Below are 17,584 nucleotides of genomic sequence, written 5' to 3' on the forward strand. Positions count from 1 at the left end.
AGTTTTTCCCATAGGCAAGAATTGTAATTATTCATATACCAGTGAAAGTAAATGAAACTGGTTCTTTATGACTCTATCTTTTAAAAATAGACTAGGTTTCCTGGTAGAACCATGCTGGATTCACTTTTTTGGTACTGTGTTGGAGCAAACAGAATATTAAATGCCTGAATATTGCGGAATCGGTTATTTTAAAAAGTCATACTTGAGATGGAGAATATTTAAAAAGAAACTAGAACTTTTGTAGAAAGAATTTTTGAAGCATTTCCCCCCCTCATTTTTGTGCTGCATGAATATGACTTACATCATTAATGATTCTGTAGTAAACTACATTTACTGAAGTTTGCCTATCTGGCACTAGCTGAGGATGAAGGGTGATATGAATTCTGGGGGGGAAAAAAGTTACCCTCCTAGTGAATGGAAGGTTTGCTTTTTTTAGGTTGGCTTGGGAAAAGGACTTAAAGCCAGAGGAAATGTTGAAGACTGGCTTGGTAAAGTTGAAGAAGCAATGTTTACTTCCCTTAGACGACTGAGCAAAGCTGCCATTGCCGATTATCAAACAAGAGAAAGAACGGAGTGGGTTGTTGCTGGACATCCTTCTCAGGTAAATTACACTCTTTAATGGTTTGAAGTTCACCAGCATCTTATTGTTTTATCTTAGAATATTTATCTCAGTATATTGCTCCTTGGCAATACTTGAGTTCACTTTATCATTTTATGATAGAAATTTAGCAAATAAATATGCTGTGTTCCTAGGTTGGCTATTAATAAATGTAGCTGCTTATTCTGAACCAAGTTCAGAAGGGTTCAAATTGGTGGTAAAAATCAGTGGGGTAATAAGCCTACTGTATTGAGATTATTGAAAAATGGTTCTGAAAGTTAAGTTTTGTGTGATAGAAATACTCAGGAATGTTTAAATTATAAAATCAGAACAATGAAACTAAATATCATCTCCAGCACAAGATATGTCTGTCTGAATTCTGTTTTTTTTTTTTCTTTATATAGGTTGTACTGACCATTTCTCAACTCATGTGGTGTCGTGATCTCACTCAGTGTTTAGAAGGAGAAGATCATGATCATTTAGTAGCTTTGGAAGAGTTTGAAAATGAGAATTTTGATGTGAGTATTCAGTTGTTTTTTAACATATTGGCATGATTTTATACTTTTGTAAATGTAAAATGTAGAAATATTTTAAAATCAAAATAATTATTGTGGATGATGTCTTTTTATATAAAGTCATTTTAGTCTGAAATGCCTACTAAAATTTTTTTCACATATCTGAGAAGTTCTTGAATGGATAACCATGTATGTCCTGTTTCTCAGAGATCCCTGAAACAATATCGAACATGACAATGTTCTTCAATGCTGATGAAAATATTCAAGAAGGTTTCTATGGTCTTTTTGGATACAATGTCATTTGCTTTAACCTATTCCTGTCCTTTCAGTGCAAGGCATTATGTTAAGTAAAGACACAGCACATTTTGTTTGCTTTCATTTCACAGAGACTAAATGCATTGGCTTCACTAGTCCGTGGCATTCTTCCCAAAATTCACCGAAATATCATAACGGCACTGATTACTATTGATGTACATGCAAGGGACATTGTTACAGAACTTGTTAAACAAAAGGTACATTAATTTTGTTTAAATAATATGTGTAAATTTACTATTTTAAAAAAACCTAATAAATATTTTCTACTATTTGGCAAGGTGGATTCTGTGGACAATTTTGACTGGCAAAGACAACTGCGCTACTATTGGGATCTCGATTTAGATAACTGTGTGGCAAGAATGGCTTTATCTCAATATACCTATGCCTATGAATACTTGGGTGCATGTCCAAGATTAGTGATAACGCCACTCACGGTAACGTGTTGCTGTTATTTTCTTGTCTGTAAAGTTTAAGAAATTAACTCTTGCAATGGGTAAATTATTTCAGTGGAAAGAGCCTGTGACAAGAGAGGTTTGGAAAATGAAAAAAAGGCAGAAGAAACAGAGAGGCTAAAAGTGGCAGAGTGACGGTTGATGACATGGAGAGATAGTGATGATCACCCCAGAGCTTTGAGGCTAAACTTTTTCCCCTCACAAGGCAGATCTTGCAGCTAAAAGTACCTTTGTATTAGAACTTCTTACCTTCTTTCCCACAACAAAAAACCCCAACCAGAAAGAAAAAAATGCATAAAAACATTGATAAAGGAGCAGAAAAAATAAATACAATACAGGTCCCATAAGTTTGATTAGGCTAGCTCCATGAGACTAAGTGTAAGGTGAAAAATAAAATTAATTACCGTGCCCTGATTTCAATTCTAGGCAAAAAAAACCCTCTAGCCTCAGGACTACATTGGGGATGAATTTGGAAGTCAAGAAAAGGGTTTTTTAAGAAACCAGTTGCTTTTCCTTTCCCCCAAGAGTCGAAAATTAAGTCAGAGATCTATCAATATCCTATATAATTATTGTATGACTTGATGCTGCAACCTAATTGTGCAGTTGTAGTTATGTCATATTCAGATTTCCTTATAATATTGGGCACATGTTAATTGAATATACATTAAATCTCATCAGGATCGTTGCTATCTTTGCCTGATGGGAGCCTTGCAGCTTGACCTAGGGGGAGCTCCGGCTGGACCTGCTGGCACTGGAAAAACAGAGACCACTAAAGATCTTGCAAAAGCACTGGCCATCCAGTGTGTGGTGTTCAACTGTTCAGATGGCTTGGATTACAAGGTATGGCATTCAAGTAGGCTTATAGAAACAGGAGAATAGGGTGTGTGTTTTTTTATTGTAGTAAAGCAATTTCTGTAGAATAATAATAATAATATCAAACATGAGCCAGTCATTTTCATCCAGTGCTTAACTGATCAATCGTTGGACACCTTACCTGGAATTGAATGAGAGAATTGAATTAAAAAGTGGGTTTGAAACTATGTAGAAAAAAACCCCAATAATTAAAAACATGAATGGCCCTTGATAATTATTTCTCAGGTTAATGATTCCTCTAAGAGAATTAATTACAGCAAATCGGGTTATTATATGATTATTCTACCTATCTGTTCAGTCCCTTTCATACTGGTCATAGCGAGGTCAGTAGCTTTGTTTAGATGTCACATGCCTAATCTCGATGTATTACATGAGCCAGAATTTGCTCCTTAAATATTCAAATACACAATTGCTTGATTTACATACATGTTTTCTTCATTGCTCAGAACTTGTAAGCGTTGCTAGTTCTTTTATCATTGGAAGGATGAAGAACTGATGCAAATTAAAAGAATCCTTAGAGGGCATTAGTCACTCTTGGAACTATTTTGTTGTTTTCTTTTTTTTTAAAGCACTGGTTGGCAGTCAGTACAAAAGTTTAACCTGGTCCCTAAAGGGACGGATAAATGTTAGCATAAAGTGAGTGGAAAATGACAGCAAAGTCTATTAGGTCACTCAGTAATTGCATCTATTGAACTGTTAGTATAGATTCTAAGAGTAACTATGCTTTTAACATCTACATATAAATATTTATGAATGAAATCATCCAGTCAGTTATAAAAAGCCTGGCCTGGTTGCTATAGAGTGCTGTGAAAGAGTGCTGGAGCATGGTGGGTGAAGAAGTTTGTTGCCATTAAAAAAAGATGGAAAGAACCATGAAAGCATCTACACCTGCCTCTTAGTTTTATGGACTAAGTTTTGAGCCTCTCCTTCACATTTCTCTTTGAAGTCGGGATAAAGCAATGTAACCGTAACCATTAAACCAGAATACCAAGTTTAGATGTAATGTCCAATAGCAGCTCGCAAAATTGTTCATAAATCATCTTCAAACTAAAGCAATAGTTATATCACTTAGATTTATATACCACTTCACAGTGCTTTATAGCTCTCTCTAAGTGGTTTACAGAGTCAGCATATTGCCCCCAACAATCTGGGTCCTCATTTTACCAACCTCGGAAGGATGGAAGGCTGAGTCAACCTTGAGCCAGTGAGAATCAAACTGCTGAAGTGCTGGCAATCAGCGGAAGGATTCTACAGTACTGCATTCTAACCACTGTGCCACCATGGCTCCTAAAATGGAACTATGCAAACCATGATTTACATTTTAATTTATTAGACCCTAATTTACTTTGGGCTAATGAGCCAGTTGGTATCAAACAAATCAGAGAAAATCTGAAATAGGCTTCTATTATTTTGATGAAGAGCTGCAGAGATATAAAACAGACCTCATTGAAACTTGGATGTACGTATCCCTCTCATTACACACTTTAGGGGTTGATACTTGAAATACAACTGATCTGAGGATAAGCATTTGAGACAACATAACTCCAGTCTGCACATGTTGTTTCAGATGATGGGGCGTTTCTTCAGTGGTTTGGCACAGTCTGGAGCATGGTGCTGCTTTGATGAATTCAATCGAATCGATATTGAAGTTCTGTCTGTTATTGCCCAACAACTGATTACAATAAGGAATGCTAAGGCAGCAAAGGTAACAGATGCTATGTTTCATGGTTTTTTTTTTTCAAATGCAATAGGTAGATAAGTATTAATTAGCAGTTTTTGGTTCTCTGTATCAAGAAGAGTGAAAGAGGGAAGCATTTTAACCCATACCTCTTAAATTTTTATATAAATTCATTAACAGGACATGATTTTCATTCCCTGAAGGATGCTGATTAATACTAGCAGTTCTGTTCTATGCAGATATTGTTGCAATTTGCTTCACAAACTTGTTTCAGGAGAACATTGTCATTTTCAGTGGAGTACTAATAAGATAAATATCAAACATTCCAGTTTTTACAAACACCCTTAAAAAGTCATTGCTGATCTGTAATCAAAGGAGAAGAAACATGGTGGCTCAGCAGCTTAAAGCCTTAAAGGATTTGCTGACCAGAAAAGTGCGGGTCTCTGTACTCCATCAGTTCGAGTCTCAGTACCACATGGCAGAGTGAGCTCCCATCACTCACCTCAGCTTCTACCTAGCAGTTTGAAAGCATGCAAAAATGCAAGTAGATAAATAGATACCATTCTAGTAGGAAGCTAACAGTGCTTTGTGCAATAGCAAGAAACTTAGATAACCCAGAGTATATCAGAAATATAACAAAACCCAAAATGTAACTAAAAGTCCTTCAATGCCTTCAATTTGGCTTCGCTGTTTAATTGTTCACAGTGGAGGACTAAACTATTTTCAAAATAACATTTCAAAGGAAAGAAACACAGTTCAAATTCAAAGAGCCGATAATGAAGCAAAAACCAAAAACAAACCGCACTGAATAAAGTTCCACGACAGACCAGGATAGATAATTGCCAACTTCAGGAAGATAACCAGGTACAGTCCGTTGGAAGAACACCAAGCAAGATAACCCTTTTTTAGGAATAAAATACTAATTTGTCTCCAGCGTCTATTAGCCCTCAGGTCCAAACTCTTATGCAAATCTTACACCTGCAACCCATGAAGAGGATCATGGCCCTCTCCTCCCAAGTAGACCAAGTTTTACCCTGATCCTCTCCTCCCTGCGTGCCCTAGGATGGATAGGGGAGGGGCCTGGGTCATCCTTTGACTGCTCAGCCGGCCTCTGCCCTTCCCAGCCTCCTCCACCACGTCTGAAGCCACCCTTCCACTCCCTGTTGGCTGTTCCTCCTCTTCCTCAGAGTCAGTCTCCACCAGGGGCATGACAGAAACCAAGTGGCACTGGACCTGCCCAAATACGAGGCAAAATTGGTGGAGAAAAACCCTGGATGATGCTGACACTCCCACAGAAGGTCATTAGTCACTCTATGTTTGGAGCTAGTTTGCTCTCTGCAGTACACCCTGGGTAGGGCATAAGTGTGAATTAAACAAACTAGCAATCCTAGGCAGCCAAACTTATCTGTAATAACCTTGTAAGCTTCCTGGCTTTTAATGTACAAAAGCCATACGCCAAGTAAATAAGTAATAACAAGGGAGATATTGAGTAACATCAAGGATTCAATTATTGAGCACTGTTTTTCATTATTTTGATCTCCTAAAGGAACACAATATTAATATCCCAAAATACCTAGGGGAGATCTGCTGCTATTTTATCAAACTAGAGGTGCCCAGTATATGTTTGTGCTTTCAGGATATTTTGAAGTAAATACTCTTCTCAGTTATTTTTCAGAATCCAATCTATATTGTACTTCTAGATGAGATCTAGTCCGCATTTCAAAAATCTACTTTCCAAGCTCCCAAGTGCACTGTTAAGACTTGAGACTGTTCTGTTAAAAGTTAAGGCAGATTTGGGCTGCCATATTTAATTTTTAATTAGAATTAAATCTGGTGCCTTTTAGGTTTGTCCTTTGCTTTTGAATGATTCCTGCCATTCTGTATGGGTTTATCATGATAGCTAAACTCAATTCATGTGGCTTTTCACAACTATTTCTCATGGGTTTAGGGCCTAGGCATTCTAAACCAAGTGCTAAAATGAGTTAATGAGATAGAACATCAAATAAATGTGTCTTTTGTTCCAAGTTACTACTTGCTTAAACTAGCTAAATACCTTTACAACTGAACACTTCCTATACATAACAAATGCAGTGAGCTACATTCTGTGATGATTTATAGGAAATATAGGAGACATTAACTGTTCTTATCTGATTGGAGTAACTTTGAAACATGGCTTCCTTTGTTTTTACTTTTCAGAACAGACATTGAAATATGTACATAATGGAAAGAAATAATGCTGAACCGGATATTTTAATTTTCATATGCATTGCTTTATTGTTGTCATGTTTATGATACTATGGTTTTATATTTTATATAAATTAATACCTTATGTTTTATGTATAATTATACTGTATTCATGTAGGTTCTGATCTAAATAAAGAATAATGTAATTTGAATGTAAATATAAATGTAATGGCTTTCTTTCTTTTTCTTTCTTTTATAAAAGGTCACTCGGTTTATGTTTGAAGGACGTGAAATCAAATTAATTATGACTTGTGCTGCTTTTATTACTATGAATCCTGGCTATGCTGGACGAACTGAGTTACCTGACAATCTAAAAGCACTCTTCAGGCCATTTTCTATGATGGTTCCAAACTATGCTTTGATTGCAGAGGTACTTTTTCAATACCTATTATTAGTGCCACAGGCAGCAATTAACAGTAGTAGAACAGGTCCATCATTTGATTGATTGCGCCTTTTCCACAGCTCAGCCAATCTGTCTAAACAAGAACAATGTTTTTTCCAAACCTCCCACTTAGAAGTAATTAAAAAACATAATTTACAATATGTGAAGGTTGTGAAAAGGGAGCCTTTGGGCAGAGAGGAATATTTTTTGGTTAAATGGTAAAAGGCTAAACAAACAGATCCAACCAAGGTCAAACAATCCCATCTGAATCCTTCCTGCTGCTCAGCATGAATATTTTCACTATGGATTCAATCCAATTGTTTTAATAATTAATTAAAACTATTATTACTATTATTAAAACTATTTTAATTAATTAAAGGTATTTGGCGTATACTTTCTTCAACAGACTAATAGGTTTGTAATTAGCAGCCTTTTCATTAAAATCAAATGTATCTGTTCTTAACATTTTAATTACTTAATATATATACTATATGTACTAAATAAGATGACCTAATACCGCTTCCTTCTTCTCTTTTCCCCACAACAACTCTGTGGGCTGACTTAGGTTGAAAGAGAGTGACTGGCCCAAAGTCACCCAGCTGACTTTGATGCCAAAGGCAGAACTAGAATTCACAATTTCCTGGTTTCTAGGCCAGCATCTTAATCAGTAGAACAAATATGGTCTCTAGTTATTTAGTTATGCTTAAGATTTCCGACTTTTATAAGAATGCATTTTATATTTCAGGTTATTCTGTATTCTGAAGGATTTGAATCAAGTAAAATACTTGCAAGGAAGATGACTCAGATGTATAAACTCTGTAGTGAACAGCTTTCCCAACAAGACCACTATGATTTTGGAATGAGAGCTGTCAAATCTGTGTTGGTCATGGCAGGGTAAAATATTTACTTATTCTTTTATTTATTTATACCCCGCCTTTATTTATTTTTACAGATTACTCAAGGTGGTGAACATACACACCTTCCTCCTCCTATTTCCCCACAACAACCCTGTGTAGTGGAATGGACTGAGAAAGAGTGACTAGCTTAAAGTCACTCAGCTGGCTTTCATGGTTAAGATGGGTCTTGATCATGGTTTCCAGCTTTCTAGTTTGGTGCTTAACCAATAGGCCAAACTGGCTCTCATATGTTCTATGAAGACCAATTTTATGGGAACTATTGTTGTAGCAATTCTGTGGAGCTCTAAGTATACAGAGGCTGATACATTTTCCTATTGTTAGGAAAAGCTTTAGATTTAAATTTAGACTTATAGAAAATAAAATTATTTCTTGTTATGTGTAATATTGCTTTTGGTGAATACTACTTTAATGTATATTTTTACACTAATATGATTCATGTTATTTAGAACTTGGTATATAATAAGCAGAATAATCCATTGTTTGGGTTTTTTATGAAGGTTTTATTCATCTATTTTAGCAGTCTGTATATGCTTGTGAAAGAGAAAATGTGTAAAACAACTAGCAAAGAAAGGATATTGTTATATAATAAAGGTGTTTTATGGATCCAGTACCAGTCTTAGGGATTTTGTACTTATTAGGAAAGACCTTTATAAAACTCCTATACACATATATGTTGAATGCAACTGACACACTAAGGTTAATATAAGCTTAAAATGCCATTTTCTGTAAATGTAGATCACTTGCTCATGTTTGTGTTGAAAGCACCAAGGCAAACATGAGCGAGTGATCTAAATTTAGAGAAAACAATACTTTAAGTTTATATTAACATTAGTGTGTCAGTTGCATTAGTCATACATATGTGTATAGGAGTTTTATAAAGGTCTTCCCTAATAACTACAAATTCCTAAGATTGGTACGTATCAAATATTGATATTCATCAAAAGTGTTATTGCACAAGAAGTATAAAACTCATATATTTACCTATATATACATCTAATGCAACTGACTTACTAACGTTAATATACATTTAAAATACTGTTTTCTGTAAATTTAGATCACTAAAAAGAGAGCATCCAAACCTGAATGAAGAAGTTGTTTTAATAAGAGCATTACGAGATTCAAATCTCCCAAAATTTCTTGCAGATGATGCTCTTTTGTTCAGGTACTTTTAAAATTAATTATTACTTTTTGTTTTGTTATACGTTACACAATGAAATAAAAATGAAAACAGGTGATTTCTTAAACTCTTAGGCACTTGAAACTGGATCCAGAAACTGATTGCGAAACAATAAATATACTAAAGAACTGATGTGGTTTGATTCCATTCTTCAGTCCTAGTTAACAATCTTAAGGTCTTTTCTGTGTGATTGCAATTAGTTAATCTATTGTTGTTTCAAAGGCAATCCCATAATGCCTACTGTAATAATCCAAGCAAGAGGTTATCAGAAGCTGGATAACCATAATAAGAGTGCCTTTGTTTATGTTGATTCCAAATATATATATTCCACAAATGATATCTCCTTACTCATCAGAGACACAATTGAACATGATCAGAAATGTCCAAATGCCATCTTATTTGGTCTTGAAGACACCAACGAATTAGATGACATCACCAAAGTTTGTAATATCATAAGCAACTCAAATACAACAAACATCTCTCCTGAAGATATCATTGAAGTAACCAGAGATGGCCCTGAGTCCAAATACAATGATGGCTCGCTGGCCCCAAAATTTTGTAGAGTTGTTTGTAAAAATGAGTCCAGCAAATGCATATTCATTCATACAATAAACACCATTGTAAAAACCAATCCCAACCACAAAAAACTTCGCTCAAGACCAGACTTATCCATACTGCAAAGAATCCACTCCCGTGAACTCGCAAGGAACTCAAAAGTCATCTAGACAATGGAGAGAAGGATCTCTACACTGACTACTGCGCTAATTGTATCAAAAGTGAGTCACACAACCCACAACTCCATATCCAACCCTACCTCATCCAACCCACCATCACTCAAAACTAGGCACACACACTCCTAACTACCTCAATTCCAACTACAACTGGCCTTAAATGCAAGCTACTCAATGCAAGAAGCCTTGTGAATAAAATACCTGAATTTCTCCTCTTACTAAATATGGCTAAATTCGACATCGCATTTGTCTGTGAAACATGGCTCAACGCATCTCTGACTCCATTACCACAGTAAGAGATTATCATGTTTACCAATCAGATCGTGAAATCCATAGAGGAGGTGAAGTTGCTATCTTCTATAAAAAGTCTTTACATCTAAAAAACATCCAAGTTACCCAAGAGCTTGCTCTTCCTGAGACCATCGTCTGTGAACTGTCCTTAAATACCACATTTCGATTCTTACTATGTTACAGAGCCCCTGATTATGACATCGAACATGTAAACAAGATAAATTCACTACTAACATGGACAGCATCCTGCCCACACGCTTTTATCTTTCTTGGTGACTTCAGTCTACCCCACATTAACTGGACCCTAATCAAATGTAAAACTGAACCCATACATGCAACCTTCTACAATGCTGTAACAAATCTGGGATTGGAACAACTAGGAACCAACAATATTAGACTTAACAACTGTCTCGATCTCATCTTCTGCAATAGTTTGAATTCAATTTATGGAATACAAATTAAAGAACCCTTTTCCAACAGTGACCACAGCATGATTGACTTTTGTCTCAACATACATCCACACAAAAATCAATACAATGATGTGATCCCCAATTATAACTTCAAAAAAGGCAACTATGATGTTATAGACAACGATCTCTCATCCTTTGATCGGCAATTTCTATTCACTGGATGCAATACTGTTGAAGACCATTACAACATATTTTTACTTAAAGTCAAAAGAGTCACCAAACTATATGTACCAATAACAACTCCAAAACCCAGAAAAAACAGATTATCCATAACAATAAGGAAGCTTCAATCCAAAAAGAGATCACTTTGGCGGAAAAACAAATCTGGTCATGTTGCCAACTTCAAAAGTCGATACAAAAATTTATGCCACCAGATAAAGACTGAATGCACCAATTATCACATTAAACAAGAGGAAAACCTTCTACGCACCAATTCCACCTGCACTTTCTAAAATTTTGTAAACAACAAACTGAAAGACTCAAGGTCCATCCCACCCCTGAAAGGACCTAATGGTAAAGACTACAACGACGACACTATTAAAGCCAACCGCTTTAACACATTCTTTGGCTCAGTATTTGTAAACAGCAATGGATCATGCCTAGTATTTCCTAGTCAAACCACAGACAACTACAATGATCTACTACATATCGATTTTACAGAAAACAATGTTGAAAAAGCACTACACAATCTAAAACCACCTCTATCTATTGGACCGGACGGAGTATGTGCCTACTTCTTAAAAAAGCTACCCACTGCCATAGCCAAACCTCTAAGTATAATCTTTGAAAAATCTTTCAGGACCAGCTCCTTGCCAAAACTATGATCACAAGCCACAGTCATCCCTATCTTCAAAAAGGGAGATCCCAGCGTAGTTGAAAATTACAGACCAATCTTTATGCTGTGTTACCTGTAAAGTCATGGAATCAATTATTAACCAATCCATTATCCTCCACTTAGAGACAAACAACCTACTCTCTAATAAACAATTTGGTTTCAGAAAAAAACTCTCCTGCAATCTGCAACTCTTACACTGCAAAAACATATGGACTACCCAACTCGATCCGGGCAAAGCAATAGACGCAAACTACATAGACTTCTGTAAAGCCTTTGATTCAGTGGTACACAACAAACTACTCCTAAAACTAAAGTCTTATAGTATCTCTGGACACCTGCATAAGTGGATAGAAGCATTCCTGTCAAATAGACAACAAATGGTCAAAATTGGGAGCGTCCTGTCAAATTCTGTACCTGTCAACAGTGGTGTCCCCCTAGGCAGTGTTCTAGGACCAACTCTCTTCATACTCTACATAAATGACCTCTGTGATCATTTTAAGAACAACTGCGTTCTCTTCACTGACAATGTAAAGCTATTCAACACCACAGACAATACTGCTACCCTTCAAAAAGACCTCGACTATGTATCAGAATGGTCAAACAAATAGCAACTTCAAATCTCAACAAATAAATGCTCTGCCTTACATATTGGCAAAAAAAATCAGAAAATAAAATACAGGCTGAATAGTCAAGACCTTGTTGATGATCCAAACTCTGTCAAGGATCTTGGAGTACTCATCTCTAATGATCTGTAATGATCTTACAGCCTACTGTAATTACATAGCCAAAAAGGCATTAAGAGTTGTTAACCTAATCTTACATAGCTTTTTCTCTGGTAATATTACATTAATAACTAGAGCATACAAAACATTTGCTAGACCAATATTTGAATACAGTCTGGAACCCACATTATGTATCTGATATTAACACAGTTGAGAAAGTCCAGAAATATTTCACAAGAAGAGTTCTCCACTCCTCTACTCGTTGCAGAATACCTTATGCCACCAGACTTGAAATTCTAGACCTAGAAAACCTAGAACTACACCGCCTTCAGTCCGATCTAAGTATAGTATATAACATCATACATTGCAATGTCCTACCTGTCAATGAATAGCTTCAACGATAACAATACAAGAGCAAACAATAGATACCAACTCAAGGTTAATCGCACCAAACTTGATTGCAGGAAATACGACTTCAGCAACAGAGTGATCAATGTCTGGAATACTCTACCTGACTCTGTGGTTTCTTCCCCAAACCCCAAAAACTTTAACCTTAGACTGTCTACTATTGACCTCACCCCTTTCCTAAGAGGTCCGTAGGGGTGCATAAGCGCACCAACGTGCCTACCGTCCCTCTCCTATTGTTTCTTTTATTTTTCTTATATGTATCCATATATTCATAACTATGTTTTTACTTATCCCTATTATCTTGTAAGCAATTGACAAACCAAATAATTTATATACATATATACATATACATATATACATACATACATACATATTTAAAAGCACAACTATAATGACGTGGGAAAATACCCGAACAAAGCTGAATACCATACATGTAAGTACCCGCGAAAACTTAAGAAAACATATGTATGTATGTGTGTGTGTGTGTGTGTGTGTGTGTATATAAAAAATATATATATCCATTAAGCTGATGACGATTTGTTTAGCTGCAGAATCCTGTTATACTCTGTACTATAAGTCACATAGAATCACCTCGTGGTGAGATGGGCAACAAAGAAATTTAACAAATAATAAATACTTCTGGGGACAATGTTGAATGAGTGAGTACCTGTAAACTGGAAATCCAGATTTTGTTAAGAATATTTTTCATTTCTGGCTATCCTCTCTGATATAGTTTCCCTGACTGCCCCAATTTAATTCATGAGAGTGGAAAGGATAAGGCAATTTTAGACTTAAAAGCTTTGAATCTGGGCTTTTTATTTTTCCTATTGGATATTCACAGCTATCTTGTTATGCTCATTTCTGTATTCTGTTCATAGTTGGGGAATAGAGACCCACCAATCCTAATATGGGTTTTACCCAACCATCTCTGTCAGCATTTCAGTTGAGAGATGGGATAAAAGAAAAGGAGAATTAGGGGAATGAACAACTGGATTCAAATCCTTCCCTTATTTGCTATGTGAAATGTTTTCTTCGATGGCTTAAATTTTGCATTGGTAATGATGAAGTACCAATAATGTAAATAAATGAGCAAATCTTTTGTGCTTCATTTTTTTTTAGTGGAATTATATCTGACCTTTTCCCTGGAGTCATAATCCCAGAACATAATTATGGAGTGCTGCAGTCAACAATAGTAGATATCATTCTTTCCAAAGGATTGCAGACCGAAGCTACCATGATTCGTAAAGTGATTCAGCTGTACGAAACTATGCTGGTAAGGCATGGGGTCATGCTTGTTGGACCAACAGGAGGTGGAAAAACTACAGTTTACCAAATTTTGGCAGATACACTTGGAGCTTTACATAAAGCAGGTGAGGACTATCATTTTTTCCAGCCAGTTAAAACATACGTTCTGAATCCTAAATCAATAACTATGGGGGAGCTATATGGTGAAGTTAACAATTTAACCCTGGAATGGAAAGATGGCTTAATGGCCCTTAGTGTGCGAGCTGCTGTGGTCGACACCTCTGAAGATCATAAATGGATCATCAGTGATGGACCTGTGGATGCACTATGGATCGAAAATCTGAACACGGTTCTAGATGACAACAAGATGCTTTGTTTGGCTAACAGTGAAAGAATCAAACTCACGCCATCCATCCATATGATGTTTGAGGTAATTCACATTCTTAGTTTTAATAGATTTTCTAACGCTGTATTCAGGGTATCACTGGATTTCACTGGGCTTCTTCCAGTGTTTTCCTCAAGAACAGCATCACTGTTCAAATCTTCAAAACTGAGTTGGATCAATGTAGAAGCCTCTTGTCTTATTCAGAATGAAAAAAATGAGCTCTAACTTTATCTCTTACATTTTAGCATTGAAGGAATCCATTGCTCTTTTCAATGTTTTTCTTTCTTGTATTTCTCTTATATGAGGCAGGAAATTTAGTATATCTTGCTTATATTGTTATGAAATTGAACGACAATTTTATACCTGGCCTAGGTTTAAAAGTTTTTTTTTAATTATGTATGACTTCATAATATTTTATAACTATCTCATATGTTGTCTCCGTTACTGGGAGAAGCTAGCCAGTGTGTGCTGTTAACTCAAGCTGATAGGGCAGAAGGGAATACCAATAATTTCATCTTCCAGGATAGGAAATAATTTCTTTCCATTCTAAACAGTGGAAGGTTTTTATTTTGGTGGTGTTGTTTTTTTACAAAAAATACAGGGCTGGAATAAATATTCCCTTAATATTATTACTGTAACTGAGTAATATTGTACCCTGGATTCCTTCCTTTTTTTTTTTTTTTTACTCTTGTATGACTAGAGTTGCAATAAAGGAGAATATTTGTAGCTCTTGAAGGGTCCTTGGTGTTTTCAGAGCTTGTTCATTTTCTTGCAGACATTTCATTACCCAAATTAGTAACATCATCAGTGCTAGTGCACTAGTGCACTGATGATGTTACCTAGTTTGGGTAATGAAACATTTGCAAAAAACAACAACAAGTAAGCTCAGAGAGCCAAGGACCCCTGATTAGAGTTCTGATGTAGGATATGAAAGACTTTGAAATCCTTTTTCAGGGGCTGAAATTTGAATGTTTCCTCTTTGCTGTGAAATCCAACAATTCCTATATTTGTATGGGATTATAATCTCAATTAACAAAGAAATAAAGATGTTATTTCTGAACCAAAGATACAATTGTATCTGCATTGCTTTCTTTGCATAAGAATGTGCAGAACTAGAAGCAAATGCAGTGTCTACTGTATGAATTTTAGGTAGAAGACTTAAGAGTTGCTTCACCTGCCACAGTAAGCCGATGTGGAATGGTATACATTGATCCAGAGGAATTGAAGTGGATGCCCTATGTAAAAACATGGATGGCAGGCCTTGAAGAAAAAGTATGTTTTATCTAGTACATAATAATAATTAAGCATTTTGCACATTTTTGTTAGGGTAGATAGAATTCTTTGTTGGCCAAGTGTGGTTGGACACCCAAGGAATTTTCTTGATGCATATGCTCTCAGTGTATATAAAAGAAAAGATACTTTCATCAAGAGTCAAGAATCATAAGGTACAACACTTAATAATAGTCATAGGGTGACTTCGAATACTTAATAATAGTCATAGGGTGACTCCGAGGCCACCTTTTTACAGGCCCCGCATTTATGGAATACACTGTTCCCAGAGCGGCACTTGGACTTTTGTCTTCTGACATTCAAGCAGATAATTGAATATTTTTCTTTTATAAGCATGTCTTTGCTGTTAGGTTACAATCATCATGTTATATTTGATAGCCCTGCAGTTTATGTTTAACTTACCTATATTGTTGTAAGCTGTCCAGAATTTGGAATGGGCAGTATAGGGAAAGGAGGGAAGGAAGGAGGGAGAGAAGGAAGGAAGGAAGGAGATTCTCAGTTCTCATAATCTGCTTTTTCATTGTTAAAATAGCTTTGTAAAATGGCTATAAACTTTGGTATCTTCTCCCTGGGCACACCAGTACCTCCCTTTTCTTTTTCATTACCCTATTTGGATTCTAGACCTATTAGCATAGGAGACATTAGAGTGCAATACTATATACACTAATATATTAGATTTCTTTTCTTCTTATGAAATGTACATTTTTCTAAGTTGGTGAGGAAACTAATTGTACAACAATGTTGATTTTTGTTTAGCTCAATGAAGAAACAAGAACATATTTGTTTGAACTCTTTTCCCGTTATGTTGAAGATGGTTTAAAATATATTCACAAAAAGTGTTCCCAAGCCATAAGACAAGTGGACATCAGTAAAGTTGTTACTCTTTGCTGTTTACTGGAGTCATTACTTCTTGGAAAGGCAGGACCCAGCATGAACTTGGTATGTCTGTTTGCTTTACCCTTTGTGTAGTCCCTCTTTCTTTTTTTCTACATGCTGGGATCTGCTAGGACTGAAAGAAGTAGAGAAATTTTTAATGTATTCCAGTCTTATTCTATTCTAAATGTAGTCTACCACTTATATCCATTTATTATTCTACTCAAAGTTACGGGAGTGCTGAAAAAATGGACTTATGGCCAATCTTTATTTGTTAGTACCATCCATTGCAGCGCCCCATGGTCACATGATCACAATCTGAGCACTCAGATGCCCAGATTGCAAGTACAGTGTAGCAGTGTGTGATGACCCGGGGCATGGCACAAAAGGCAACATAGTCAGATAATCACTAGGAGTCCCTTTGTTAGCTCCAACTTTATCCCCAATGGTTACCTTCTGGCTGGAGAAAACTCTCTTAGGAACAGCCTTTGGCTGCAGAGAATCAAGTCCAAAACGTAGTCAACAAAAACTGTAATTATAAGTCCAAACAAGGCAAAAATTAAGTAATTAATCTGGCAGGACAGGAGAAGGAATTCCAGACGTAATTGGGAGGATGCCAGGAACGCAAATAATCAAAGTATACACAAAATAAACTCACATTTGTTCCCAGAAGACGCCACACTCAGCATGCATCTTAAACTCCCTTCCCAGCTGTGGCTAATGAAGGGAATCAGGGCCCTTTCCTCCTCCCATAAGCCATGCAACCCATGTTGCTCTCTTCTCCGTTCTTCCCTGCATGCCCTAGGATGAAGAGGGGGTGGGCCTGGGTCTTCCTCTGAACTCCCTGTCTCTTGTTCTACCTCTATCCTGCTCTGCCCAGCCAGACTTTGCCCTTCCCCAGTTTCCTCCACAGCCAACGGAGCCACACTCCCACTCCCTGTCAGCTGTTCATCTTCCTCCTCAAATTCAGACTCTGATGGGCATGATACTGGGTCAAAGCTGCTGACAAGGAACGTCGCAAGTTCCTCCTGTAAATCACTCCTGCCTCCTGTGAAAGTACTAGCGAAGGATCTCATATTCCATTGACTCCCCACCTGCCGATACATTATAGCAGCACCCCCTAACCTTTGGGGTGCCAGGGACCTGTTCCAAAGAGAGAGGTTTTTCCATGGACCAGAGGGAA

General features: G+C 36.5%; 1 protein-coding gene across 1 annotated transcript in view; it reads left to right on the forward strand.

The window, feature by feature from the left end:
* DNAH6 (dynein axonemal heavy chain 6) overlaps positions 1–17,584 on the forward strand; it is a 174,093-nt gene that overhangs the window by 38,298 nt on the left and 118,211 nt on the right. The window contains exons 25-36 of the mRNA XM_026712631.2: positions 437–601; positions 1,003–1,116; positions 1,500–1,625; positions 1,707–1,862; positions 2,559–2,720; positions 4,321–4,458; positions 6,878–7,045; positions 7,803–7,951; positions 9,029–9,136; positions 13,728–14,283; positions 15,388–15,510; positions 16,285–16,467. Coding sequence (XP_026568416.2) covers positions 437–601; positions 1,003–1,116; positions 1,500–1,625; positions 1,707–1,862; positions 2,559–2,720; positions 4,321–4,458; positions 6,878–7,045; positions 7,803–7,951; positions 9,029–9,136; positions 13,728–14,283; positions 15,388–15,510; positions 16,285–16,467 — 2,148 coding nt within the window. The remainder of the gene's footprint in view (positions 1–436; positions 602–1,002; positions 1,117–1,499; positions 1,626–1,706; positions 1,863–2,558; positions 2,721–4,320; positions 4,459–6,877; positions 7,046–7,802; positions 7,952–9,028; positions 9,137–13,727; positions 14,284–15,387; positions 15,511–16,284; positions 16,468–17,584) is intronic.

The sequence above is a fragment of the Pseudonaja textilis genome, chromosome 2 (assembly GCF_049901715.1).
Source record: "Pseudonaja textilis isolate UNSWEBS1 chromosome 2, rPseTex1.2, whole genome shotgun sequence".
NCBI lineage: Eukaryota > Metazoa > Chordata > Lepidosauria > Squamata > Elapidae > Pseudonaja > Pseudonaja textilis.